The 14137-nt window shown below is 39.3% G+C and overlaps 1 protein-coding gene across 1 annotated transcript; it reads left to right on the top strand.

The window, feature by feature from the left end:
• The first annotated feature begins 6042 nt into the window (after positions 1 to 6042).
• On the top strand, positions 6043 to 6834 carry LOC132309063 (uncharacterized). Its single transcript, XM_059807415.1, has 2 exons — positions 6043 to 6340; positions 6464 to 6834. The coding sequence occupies exons 1-2, from the start codon at positions 6043 to 6045 to the stop codon at positions 6832 to 6834; spliced, it is 669 nt and encodes a 222-aa protein (XP_059663398.1).
• Positions 6835 to 14137: the final 7303 nt, after the last annotated feature.

Below are 14137 nucleotides of genomic sequence, written 5' to 3'. Positions count from 1 at the left end.
ATTCCCTCCCCCTGGGTATTGTTGTTCCTTTTATACTCGTTGTCATTTTTGTCTCTCACTTGCATCCATGTCCACATTGAGGACACTGTGTCGTTTAAGTTTGGGGGTGCATCAAGCATTCTTGGCATATTTTTGGTTCCATAATTTTTGCTAAGCAATGATAGTATAACTTGACACTTGTCGGAGATGAAACATATGTTTAATACCTTGTGTATAGAAGCAATTGAAAAATTTTGAAAATAAAGAAAAATTTGAGTTGAAATGATCATGTAAATACAATGTAGTCTGTATAAATGCCTCAATTAGATTCTTGCTGGATTTACACTCTTATAAGCTTCACAATGCACAGATGCACATTGGAAACTTAACTGTGAGGCATGCAACTTGATTGACCTTGACCTTGGCCTAGTTAATCTGATTTGATGAACCTGATAGATGGATACCTTTGGCATGTTTATTCAAAAAAAAAAAAAAAAAAAAAAAAAAAAAAAAAAATGACCAGTTGAAGTTCGTAGCCTTTCCAGCTCGAGCTATTAAGCCCTAGGAGTGTCTCTACACTTAGCACCCTAAAGCCATCTGGTTTGGAAGTTGTTGGCCTAACGCTTGCTACAAGGGTTGGTTAGAAAGCTTAAGGGACTTAAACATTGCACGGTCATTCAAAAAAAATTAAACTAGTAATAAACATGGTTCGTTGGAGTTCGTAGCCTTTCCAACTTGAGCTATTAAGCCCTATGGAGTGTCTCTACACTTAGCACCCTAAAGCCATCTGGTTTGGGAGTTGTTGGCCTAACGCTTGCTACAAGGGTTGGTTAGAAAGCTTAAGGGACTTCAGCATTGCACAACCATTCTATGTTTCGCTTATGTGTTGAAATAAATTGTTAACAAGCAACAAAAGTTGTCTTGAAAATAAAATCATGCCTTAGGGACTTCATGTAAAAGGGAATTCATTGACTTGAAAACTTGTACCTTGGAATTGGAAAAGAAAGTAAAAGCCGCATGTTGAGAATCCAATTCACTTTCACTGAAGCGAGAGTTGATTTCCATTCAAGAGATGATAATTGAGTTATTTATATAGATTTTGATGTTGATGCATGTATGTAGAAATGTATTTAGCCAATTTTTGTATCAATGCTTCATATATGCAAGGTAGTTTTCCCAATGACCCCATCTCCAGTTTTTGTCTGTTTCAAGTTGTATTTGAGCTATGTTTCTATCTCATTTTACCATGGAGGATATTTTTTGTAGTAGCATGCCCATGGTTGTCTTTTCTTTATGTTTTTCATTGTAGTTTTGCTAAGGGACTAGCAAAATGTAAGTTTGGGGGTGTGATAAGCGCCGAATAATGTATATTCAAGCGCCCTAAATTACATTAACAAAGTCCAGTTATTAATTATTTTATGTAGATTAACTCCAATTCTATGTTTTTATGCATTTTCAGGTTCATTGGCCAAAATGGAACAAGAATAAGGCCTTGTGGAGTCTTGAGCAACAAAAGGGTGCCAATGCTGAATTCTGGCAGCAGTAGAGCCTGGTCTTTGCTTGCCATTTTGACCTTCCAAACTCGAGAACTGGACTTCCCTCATAACATGAAAGATTTAGAGCTCTGAATCAGCTTTCCAAATCTTCAAGTGGTTCATCATTCGAAGTTCGGAGCAGAGAGTTATGATCTTCACAACAGAGGTGCGCAGAACTGCCTGGCAGCACTAATGTACTGCTTTTCTCCCCATTTTCGACCAACCAGACTTGAGATTTGGGTCTTCATCAAAACATGAAGTTTTTAAAGCACTGAATCAGCTCTCCAAAGCTTCAAACAGATCGTCATTCGGAGTTCGGGGCACAAAGTTATAGCAGTTTTCCCAAAATAGGTCAGCACTGAGCAAGAGGAGCATGTTGCACATTGCACTAAGTTAGAGTGCTCGAAGTCACCAAGCGTGCGCTCGAAAATCAGGCAGAATGCCCTTCGGAAATGGCTCATTTCAGCCCACTTGCACATTGGTTTCCTCAATGCCATCTTCCCTCTTTATGAAGTGGTTGGAGGTGTTCCTTGGAGGAGAGAGGGTATGGTTGGAGCATAAAAGGCTACCCAAAGGCCACATATATCATTAAGCTTTATCTTGAGCAAGAGAAAGGAGAGAGAAGAGAGCAAGGAGAGGGTGTTCTTGAGTGCTACAGTAGGAGCTCAAAAATGGAGATGAGGATGATGCTTCTTCCTTCTTCTAGCTCACCAATGGGTAACTAAACCTCATCTAGGGAGGTGATGAAACCCCTCCCTTGTAAGCATGTGTTAGTATAGTTTATTTTTGGGGATTACAATGTATTTTTGATAGTCTTTCCATGGTCAAGAGCCTCATTTTTGTTGTAATGAATGTTGAATGTTTTAAATGATTATTGTGAGTTATTCATCTTGTCTTGGATGGTTGCCTTTCTTAATCATATTGCTTGCACTTCCATGGTGACAATGGAAGTTAGATCATGGAATGGTTTTAATGGCATGGAGTTGGAGAACCTAGATAGTTCATGGCTTAGGGTTTCCCTTTGATGGGCTATACTTGATTCTTAGCTTTATGTGCATTCACCATTTAAATTAGGGCTTGATAATCCTTGGCTTAGTAAGCATGTTCTAAGCTACATTTTAGTTTAGGTAGTTGATCATGTGAACCTTTGATGGTTTATTCTTGCCTTTCTAATTAAATGAACTTCTTAAAGATATTATAGCAACCTAGTATTGTTATGTATCATGACTATCATATATGTTGTTTTCCCCTTAAATTAATCTTAACCTAGCATGTGTAGAGGGATGGAGGTGGATTCATTTCCCTAGCCTTCTTTACTTGTACTCACTCCCTTGAATTCTTGCAATTTACTGTTTTATGCACTTTTAATTTCCTAGCTTAAGTGACATCCAACAAAACCTCTATACACCCTTCATCATTCTAAGAATGATTCTAGACATTTAGGTTGTATTAGACTAGCGTAGTCCCTGTGGTTCGACTTACCCGACCAATAGCCCTATTTTACAATGATTCGTGCTATTGCGAAGGTTGATGTATAGTTGATCAACCGATCAATATTGTCTAAACAACATGTGAAAGGCATAATAGATCAAAATAAGTCATTAATCCTTTCATTAAGCTCACAATCCAAATACAACACAAGGATAGAGACATATGCTACTTGCATTCAAAAGCTTGGATCATTAAACAACAAGCATGGATTGTTCTCCCATTTAACACTACACTACAACTACACTACATCTACACTACTAACATGAAAATAAACTAGGGGAGAGGCACAATACATCAAGGAATAAGTATGAACCATTAAGAGAATCACAAGAGCATTCCTTTAAGCACTATGTTTTGACAATCTCTAAATCTATAACATCAACACACATAGACATGCATCAATAACACAAAATCTAGAGATAAGCACATGAACATCTATTCTAGCATACATAGAAATATTGATAGAATGAAATGATCAATTGGAAGCATTAAGCCACATAAGTCATTGAATAAACAAGATCTATATAAATATTAAGGTGTCAAAACATTAATTACAACACTAATCCCTCAATAATACACAAGATTAAGATATAGAAAACATGCTTGGGGCTAACTCTAGCCCCAAGAGGATGTCTAGCCACTCATGGTGATGTTGCTCCAACCCTTAAGGGCTAACTCCATGGAAGAGGCTTGCTCCTTGGTTGATGAAGAGTCTCCAATGGTGTCTTTAGCCTCCTCCTTTATGCTTTCTCTCCAAGAGATGATATGAAAAAATATTGGCTCCCCTTGTAAAATGCAATCCTTATCCTTATATAGGTAGGTCAAAATGGCACTCAAAATGAGCTGTTGTCGTGCACACAATATTCTTTAATGATTGGATAATGGACAACTTTCAATGAGATGGAATTTTAACTTTTTCGCACTAGAGGAAGTTCGATCGATCGAGCCTTGGTCTTGGATCAATTGAACTGGCTGAGATCTATCAAACTTAGGCTGGATCGATCCAACTGGCTTAGCGTTTTGGAAAAAGACAAATCCGAGATATTTTGGGAGATATTTATGGGAAAAGGACAAAAGTGGTTAGTGGGTGGTACAGCTGTGGATAGGATCAATTATTTGAATAAGGACAAAAGTGTTCGATCGATCGAAGGATGGTGTTGGATCCATCGAACTTTTGGGACTTTATGCTTTTGGGTCTAGGCTTGGATCTATCTTGAAGTGTTGAGATCGATCATTATTCGATCGATCGAACCTTGAACTTGGATCGATTGAACTTTGCTGCTTCCCACATTTGGCTTCATTTGCTTTCTTCTTTCTCCACTTTGCTCCTTTCTTTGTTTAATCCCAGAATTGCTTCAATTAAGCTCTTATTTAGTTGAGTTAGCTTATTTTTGGGATAAGTGCCTGAAAATGGAAATAATATGAAATCAATCTAAAATGGTAAAGTAAGATAGATAAAGGTGCTAGAATGCCTAAGCGTAAGGGGTTTAAATACGCACTTTTCAGCGCTCATCAGTAACAAACTCCCAGCTCAGCTGACTATTAAAGCAAACTCTTATCAACCAATGAGGTACGGGTAATATTGAACTCTAATTTGTGAATTGCTTATTTTATTCTATAAATTGACTTAGCCGTCGGAGTTATTTTGGCAGGCACCACACCGGTGTCAAGAGAAACAACGCTGTTGTTTCAGATCGTTGCAAGCTAATCTTTATCAGTTGGCGCCGTCTGTGGGAACTTGGAATAGTTCTCTTTAAAAAGGATTATGGTCTTACGATCTGGATTTGAGCGCGGTGAGGGAACATCATTGCAAGCCTCTGGTGAGGAGGAAGTGCAGGGGGAACCCCCTCACATCCCAAATGACCTAGAGCGCGTCACAGCATTGGAACAACAAATTCAAACTCTGAATCAGGGAATGAATGAGTTGATCCGACAAAATACGATGATCCTACAACGTTTTGTTCCCCCAGCCCCACCTCATGGGCAAGGTCGTCACCATAACGAAATCCCACCTCAAGATCAGCCCAACCTAAATGTTGAGGAGGGAAATCATGAGGTACAAGGCAACGAGCCTTCCCATGAGGAAGTTCCTGCAGAGCATAGCCAAATTGCTGATCTGCATAGGGTGGCGGGTCACCCATCTCCCCCACGTAGCTCTAGGCCATTAACCTCGACCTACGTTAATGAACTGATTGAGGAGGTTACCCATATCGACCAGCAGATCCATAACCTTAATGCCAAGATGGAAGATGTGATGCAAGCTATGAAGGGAAAAGGCTCCGTTACCACCATAAACGACCTTGTTCAAAAAAAAAAATTGCCATTAGCCCGACTTTCATGAGATGTCCATTGCCTAGCAAGTTCAAGATACCAACACTTGAAAGCTTTGATGGGGCTCGTGATCCTTTTGATCACCTGGAGACTTTCCAGGCACTTATGCATCTCTGAGCTGTACCAGACCAGATAATGTGTCGGGCTTTTCCTACTACTCTCAAGGGTCGGCACGGGTCTGGTTTAATAAATTAAAACCAGGCTCAATTGAGACCTTTGCAGAGTTGAGCAAGGGATTTGTAAGTCATTTCATTGCAGGTCAAAGGCATAGGAGGCCGGCCACTCACTTGCTCACCGTGAAATGACAAAAAGGAGAACCATTACTGGAGTATATCAATCGGTTCAACATCGAAATGTTACAGGTGAATGAAGCTGATGACAAGGTAGCACTCACCGCATTCATGGGAGGACTGCATACATCTAGATTCCTTTTTTCCTTGTCAAAGGAACTTCCAACCAGTATGGCAGAATTACTGGTCAGATCCAGGAAACACATGAATGCGGAGGATGCGATGAGTGCGCGAAAGGGAAAAGAAGGAGAAGATAAAAAGGCGTAAAAAAAAGACCACAGCTTGGTGTCAAGGACGAGAAGGAGACTAAATTTAAAAAGTCTTCAATCAATCAAAGTGAAAGGACATCTCGTTACAGGAGCTCAGATAGGTACACCAACTACACCCCGCTCACAATGGATATAGATTAGGTTTTAATGCAGATTCAGGATGATCCCTCACTGAAGTGGCCATCGAAGCTGAAATCTGATCCCTCAAGAAGGCGTCGAGACAAATATTGCAAGTTCCATAGAGATCGTGGACATATCACGGAAGATTGTATCGACTTAGAAGATCAGATTGAGAATTTGATTCGAAGAGGTCACCTGCGAAGGTTTATGGTGGGAGATGATAGACGGGGTACTAATCTCGCACAAGGGAGGCGGGACAATTATCCACCAGAACAACAACCAGTAGGCGGGATCAGAGTTATATCCGGAGGGTATGCAGGAGGAGGTGAAATAGCCATGGCCCAAAAAACTTATGCAAGAAGAGCAAGAGTAGAGGTGAATGAGGTGGGAATGTTCAACTCTCCATAAAAAACACTAAGGTATGCTGATACTACCATTATGTTTTTAGAGGCTGATGCCAAAGGGATCCAGCAACCCTATGATGATCCTCTGGTTGTCTCTATGGTCATAGCTAACTACACCATAAGGCGTATACTTATTGACAATGGGAGTTCAGCTGATATAATATTTTCCCATGTATTCAACCAAATGATGATAGGCCAGGAAAGGTTACGACCCATGAATTCTCCTCTCGTGGGGTTTTCAGGAGATAAGGTGAATTCACTGGGAGTAGTTACGCTTCCAGTGACTGCAAGAACTAGCCCAAAGCAGGTCACTTTTATGGTTGATTTTATAGTGGTGGATTGCCCTTCAGCGTATAACATTATTCTTGGGAGGACAGCCCTAAACTCTATTAGAGCCATTACTTCAACTTACTAACTCCTCATACGTTTCCTAACAGAGCATGGGGTGGGTGAGTTGAGGGGTGACCAAGCCACCGCTCGTGAATGCTATCTCATTTCTCTCAGAGAAAAGATGTCCCAGGAAACTAAGATAATTGAAGGTTTAGAGGTAAGAGACCAGGAGGAGGTAGGAAAGCAAAAAGTTCGACGAGCCAAACCGATGGAAGACCTACTAGAGGTGAGCTTGGATGATGAGGCTAAGAAGAAAGTGAGCAAAGGATCCTTACTTCAACCTGGCATAAAGGGTGAACTCATTCAATTTCTCAAGCAAAATCAGGATGTGTTCGCTTGGACTCACGAGGACATGCTTGGCATAAGTCCGGCTATAATACAACATCATTTGAATGTTCATCCCTGCTTTAAACCCATCAGACAGAAAAGAAGGACATTCGCCTCTGAACGAAACCAGGCTATATCGGAAGAGGTGGAAAAACTTTTGAGAGCTCACTTTATTCAAGAGGTACATTATCCTGACTGGTTGTCAAATGTGGTCCTCGTAAAGAAAGCCAATGGGAAGTGGAGATTATGCGTAGACTTTACAGACTTGAACAAGGCCTGCCCAAAAGATAGCTTTCCTCTCCTACGTATTGATATGCTGGTAGAGGGAACTGCGGGACATGAACTGCTGAGCTTCATGGATGCATACTCTGGATATAACCAGATTCCAATGTACCAACCGGACATAGAAAAAACCTCATTTATTACTGATCGGGGTTTGTATTGTTATAGGGTCATGCCATTTGGGTTAAAAAATGCAGGAGCAACATACCAAAGGTTAATCAACATGATATTCAAGCAGCAAATCAGACGGAACATGGAAGTCTACGTGGACGACATGCTAGTGAAAAGTTGGAAGACTGAAGATCACCTGGCAGACCTGCGGGAAACCTTCGATGTGTTGAGGAAGCATAAGATGAAACTCAACCCCAGCAAGTGTGCTTTCGGAGTTGCCTCAGGGAAATTCCTTGGGTATATGGTGAGCAGAAGAGAAATAGAGGCTAATCCAGAAAAGATCCAAGCCGTTCTGGACACGAGGTCACCTAAATCCACGAAGGATCTCCAGCGACGCACGGGGAAGATTGCTGCCCTTAGTAGGCTAATTTCTCGAGCAACTGACAGATGTTTACCTTTCTTCCGTACCCTAAAAAAAGCATTTGAATGGACACCAGAATGTGAGCAGGCGTTTCTATAATTAAAGGAATACCTTTCCTCACCACCACTTCTGTCAAGAGCAATACTAGGAGAGGACTTGTATTTACATTTGGCTGTCTCTTCATCAGCAATAAGTTCAGCTCTAATGCGAGAGGAGGATGGAGTTTAGAAACTGGTGTATTACACAAGTCAGGCACTTAGGGGTGCCGAGGAAAGATATCTGAAAATGGAGAAATTAACATTTGCCTTAGTCATATCAGCTAGAAAACTTAGGCCTTAGTTCCAAGCTCACAAGATAGTGGTACTAACGGACGAACCTCTAAGGCAGGTTCTCCATAAGCCAGAGACTTTAGGTCGACTTATGAAGTGATCAATAGAACTAGGGGAGTTTGACATCCAGTACAGACCCCGGACTGCAATAAAGCTCAGGTGATAGCAGATTTTGTTACTGAGTTCACACCTTCCCAAGAAGACCAGATCAACATTTCCCCAGAAGCAAACCCTCATATTCAAACGGACAAAGAAGCTACTTGGACTCTGTTTGTTGATGGGTCATCAAATGCACATGCTAGTGGAGTAAGGTTGATCATCACCTCCCGAACAGGAGAAAACATTGCCTATGCCCTTCGGTTTGGCTTCAAAGCGACAAACAATGAAGCAGAATATGAGGCCCTCATAGTTGGGTTAAAACTGGCAGAAGTCCTTGGGGTGGAGCAGCTCATAGCATACACAGATTCTCAGTTGATAGCAGGCAGGTCCGAGCAGAATATGAAGCCAAAGACGAGAAAATGAAGGCTTACCTAAAAAAGGTAGAAGAATTAAAAAATCATTTTACGAGATTTTCAGTCCATCAGATCCCACGTGAAAAAAATGCGAATGCAGATGCTCTAACTAGATTGGCTACCGCGTTAGATCTAGAGGTAAACAGGGCAATACCATTAGAGTACCTGGATAAGCCGAGTACACTTCATGAAGTTCAAAAGGAGGTATAACAGTTGGTGCTCAACATAGGATGGGCAGAGCCTATCATAAAATACATTAAGGAGGGAGAACTTCCTGAAGACAGAAATGAGGCCTGAAAAGTTAAACTTCGAGCAGCAAGGTACACCCTCATGAAAGGGGTGCTGTACAAGAGGGGTTTTCTTTACCCTACCTGCGCTGCATCTCAGCTGAGGAGGCAAGGTACATTCTAAAGGAGATATACGAGGGAGATTGTGGTAATCACGCTGGGGGCAGGTCTTTAGCACACAAAGCTATCCGACAAGGGTATTATTGGCCTATTATGCAAAAAGATGCCATGGACTATGTGAAAAAATGTGATAAATGTCAATGGTTTACCAATGTTCCAAAACAACCACCTAAAGAGCTGACTCCCATGACGGGTCCATGGCTTCTCGCACAATGGGGAATGGACCTTATAGGTCCATTGCCCATGGGAAAGGGCCAGGTCCAGTATGCCATTGTGGATATAAACTACTTCAATAAGTGGATAGAAGCTGAGCCACTAGCAAGTATTACAGAGACGAATATAAGAAATTTTGCTTGGAGGTCAATCATTTGCAGGTTTGGGATCCCAAGAGTGTTTGTCACAGATAATGGAAAGCAATTTGATTGCAAAAAGTTTAAGGATTTTTGTGCTCAACTAGGGATAAAAAACCACTACTCATCACCTGGACATCCTCAAGCAAATGGATAGGCTGAGGTGGCAAACAGATTGATACTTCAGATGATAAAGAAGAAGCTTAAGGATAAGAAGGGAACATGGCCTGAAGAATTGCCCAGCGTGTTGTGGGCTTACCGTACAACTGCAAGAACCCCCACAGGGGAAACACCATTCCTACTGGCCTTTGGAAGTGAAGCAGTTGTTCCTGCTGAAGTCGGTGTAACCAGTTTCAGGACTGAGCATTACGAGCCACAAGCAAATGAGAGAGAATTACTATTGAGCTTAGACTTGATTAAGGAAAGAAGGGAGCAAGCTCAAATTCGAATGGCAACTTATCAACAAATGGTGTCTAGATACTATAATGCCAAGGTCAAGCCAAGACGATTTCAACTTGGAGACTTGGTACTTCGCAAAGTCACCCCAGCAACCAAAACTCGAGGGGAAGTAAAGTTGTCCGCTAATTGGGAAGGACCTTACAAGGTTATTAGCACCAACAGACCGTGGGCATATTGGCTTGAAACTTTGGGAGGGCATCAGATGGAGCACCCTTGGAATGCTGAACATTTAAGACGATACTACCAGTAAAAGATTTGTGTGGCTAATTTTATTTATTAATAATAAGAAGAGCTAGCTTGATAGCATAGCTTTATCTTCTAGTAATGTTATGTTCTCTCTGAATAATTTCACTTTCCAATAAAAGGGATAGAACTCTTCTTCTAATGGTGTTATTTAATATAATGGTTTTTATTATGATCTCATACATTTTTTGGACTCCTTTACTATTGATAATACATCAATAAAATGAGCACAAAATATTTGATAAAAGGTGAAGTCAAGCTACTCTACCCCCTTATTAAAGGGCGAGCTGAGTGAAGCTCGTAAAACTCATTCCCTTATTAAAGGGCTAGCTGAGTGAAGCTCGTAAAACTCATTTCCTTATTAAAGGGCGAGCTGGGTGAAGCTCGTAAAACTTATTCTATATATACATATGTGTGTGTGAATATATGATGTCTACTTCAATATTAAAAGTTAAGGGGCAAATCACGGAAGTTCAAACAACACCATTTTATGATAAAAGAAGTGCATTTCTACTATTAGAAGAACGACAAAATCCAACTAAACAATACTCAGTAAAATGAGAAGTCCTATACTAAAAGGAAAAGAGATAGGAGGTTGAGCTAGTCATCAACCTCTCTATCACTCTCTAACTAAACTGAAGAGATTGAGCTAGTCATCAACCTTGCTATCACTCTCCAATTGAATTGAAGTAAAGTTTAGTCTCAGAAAATCAGAAATGGCCTGAGCTCGAAAAGCTTCAAAATCGTCGATATACATCCTAGCTTGGGCCACTTTGAAGCTATGGGAAGCCTTGTACTCATCAACAACTAATGACCTAGCCAGTGCTATCTCTCTAGTAAGTCTTTCCACTTGAGATTTGAGTCCTTCAGCCCTAACTCGTTCTTCTTGAAGGGCAGCTTTAGCTTTGACCTGCGCATCTTTCTCTACATTAAGCTCCATAGTAACCAAATCAAGTTGATTTTGGTGCTTAGTATGGAGAGAAGCCATCTCCTCACGGAATTATTTTTCCACTTTCATAGCTCGAGATGATAAGCAGGCAGTACGTGTGATGCACTACAAAGATGCAAGTTCCAAGTTAAAAAACAATGGTAAAAAAAAAAAAAAAAAAAAAAAAAAAAAAAAAGTGGTCAAAGTGTTCAGGAGCTAACCTTGCCAAGATCATGCAGTAACATTTTTGCCACCTCAGACGAAGGATGAGAGCTCAATCGAGTCAAATCTTCCTTCACTAAAAAATTCTTTGTTCGTTCAAATGAAAAACCTGGGCTATCCAAAACTGATGTGCCGAAAGTGGAAGGCTCCCTAACAGGATGAGACACACCAGTTTGTACAGCAGCATTGACCAAACCAACATACTGAGGTGAAGGTCGAGAAGGCGGATGAGAGACGTCAAATACTGGTATGTTCCCACTAGTCATAGTTTTAGACTTACGCTTCCTTTTCAGGGGAGTGGTAAGAGGGAGATCATTTGATTCCCGAGCTTGATCAAGAGTTTTCTTGCTGAATTTCTTTAACACCCCTAAAAATAAAAAAAATGGAAGGGTCACATTGCATTGTTTCTTGCAATTCACCATAAAGGTCACTGTTTGTTGTAGTTAATAATAATGTATTAACAAGATTAACTCCTACATATGTGTTAAAGTTAATTCCTAAATATGTGTGGAAAAGTTAATTCTGTTTTGAACTTTCCTCTCTCACACACACATATAATAAAAATAATAATGATAAAAGGCAAAATAAAATTCTAGGCATTTACCATAAATAATAAAATTAAAATTAAAATTAAAATTAATAAATATATATATATATATATATATATATATATTCTTTTGTACAGGATGGTTCAAAGGCAGGTTTGGGACCCAAACCATGAACAAACTGTTGGGAAACGTGCTAGTTTTAAAAACTTTTCGAGGGATTTAAATTCATAGATCTTGATTCATCACATAGAGACAAGTTTTATGGAAAAAATAAAATAAAATATGATATATTATTCAACTAAAAGATTGAATACTTACATCAAGGTTTGAGTAAACCTCAGATCTCTCCTCTAAAGTGAATGTTCTCACTTATTGTAGATCCCTTTTGCTAGATGCATTCTCCTTGGATCTCCATCTTCTTGGTAATTGTTTTGCCTTTCGGAATCACTCATATGCCTCCATGAATGACCTTGGAAAACTAGGCTTGTGGGAGCCTCCATTAGATGAGAACATAAACCCTAATTTTCTAGAGAGAGAAAATTTATTCCTTTTTCCTTCTCATAAAAATCACCCTCTAAAATATACATAGACCATGTATATTTATAGGCAACATAAAAATAAAGAAAAGGAAACAACAAATCCTTCTCCATCTCTAATTCATATGTCTCAAATCTAATATGATTCCAATATCAAGTTGGGCTATGAGTGAGAATCCATTGGGCCTATTATTTTATTGGCTACAATGAATTAATAATTGGCCCGGTCCATGGACCCAATTCAATTAATTCATAAATTAATTTCTACTCCACTAAAAGAAATTAATTGAACTCCAATTAAATAATAAATAACCTCTAAGTCAATATTGCACTTTGACCCCTCTATGCATAATTAGTTATCGGATAAATATAGCCATCAATCCGACTACTTAATTAATATATTTATTTTGGTACCTTTGATTATTTCTGGCTCGATCACAATAAAACATTTGTTTGACAAAAATAATAATTTAAATAAATAAATATATAATAAATCATTTTGTCTAAAAACACACGAAGGCCTTCGAATTTACTTTGTGATCAACCATAATCAATACAAAATAAATACAAGTAGCAATGATGCAAATATTGAAAATATAACCCTCTAACTATTAATTACATAACTACCCAAAGTGTCGGTCTAAGGATCCCGAAGAATCCGCCGAACAAATCAAAGTAATTATTAATTAATAAAAGAGTCTATACTTTTCTCATGCTTAAGAGTCAAATGCCATGACGGTAATAGGGAGTAATTGCATACGACGGCTCTCGCAATATATCTCAACCTAACGCGGATCCAGTTCAAGTCTTAATTAATTATGAGTCCATCCATAATTACCGACTATGAACAATTTATAATTACTATTTATATATCATGCATTGATTGTCATCACATACATATATATAAATATTTCTTGTAATTAACAGGACACTATCAATTTCATAGTGAATTGAAACATAATACATTGAATTCACCAATTATATAAATCATAAATATTTCAGATATGTCAGGAACATATGTCAATACAATCCAGATAGGAATTTGCTATGCCAGGGCATATAAATCCCAACAGCTCCCACTTGCCCTCATAGCCAATTCAAATTGCACCTAACTCCAATGTTATCCAGATGATGATCAAAATTATTGATCAATGACACCTTTGATAATGGATCAACAAAGTTGTGTTCCAATGCAATGTTTTAACTACAAGTGCATTTTCTTGCCGGACAATATCATGTCGAACATGATACTTCCTCTCAGTGTATCTTGTTCCTCTATGGAACCTTGGGTCATTGGTTTGGACTACTTCTGCACTATTGTCACAATATAGCTCGATAGGCAGGCTAGTATGCTCCACAACCTCTAAATCAGTGAGATCAAACCAATAGGCTTATATTGCCACCTTTAAGGCTGCAATATGTTCCACCTGCAGGTTTGAGTCAACAGTTGAAATCTGCTTGACAATCTACCAACTGATTTCCCTTCCATTAAGTGAACATACACTAAGTCATGAACCTCATAGTATCTACTTCTGATTGAAACTCAGAACTAGCATACCTGACTAGGACCATATCATCACATCCATAAATGAGTATGATATCATTGATTCTCCTTAGGTACTTAATGATATTTTTCACAATAGACCAGTTGTC

The sequence above is a fragment of the Cornus florida genome, unplaced genomic scaffold, assembly GCF_030987335.1.
Source record: "Cornus florida cultivar Cherokee Brave unplaced genomic scaffold, ASM3098733v1 CherokeeBrave_3.0.0_Hap2_Chr05, whole genome shotgun sequence".
Lineage (NCBI taxonomy): Eukaryota > Viridiplantae > Streptophyta > Magnoliopsida > Cornales > Cornaceae > Cornus > Cornus florida.
The sequence above is the reverse complement of the archived record's forward strand: the minus strand, read 5'-3'. Positions and strand labels throughout refer to the sequence as shown.

Bases quoted from the DNA above. Each gene is read 5' to 3' on its own strand.
- LOC132309063 (XM_059807415.1), top strand. From the start codon at position 6,043: ATGCAGATTCAGGATGATCCCTCACTGAAGTGGCCATCGAAGCTGAAA. The intron at 6,341-6,463 runs GTGAAATAGCCA...TTATGTTTTTAG, and splicing joins CGGAGGGTATGCAGGAGGAG to AGGCTGATGCCAAAGGGATC.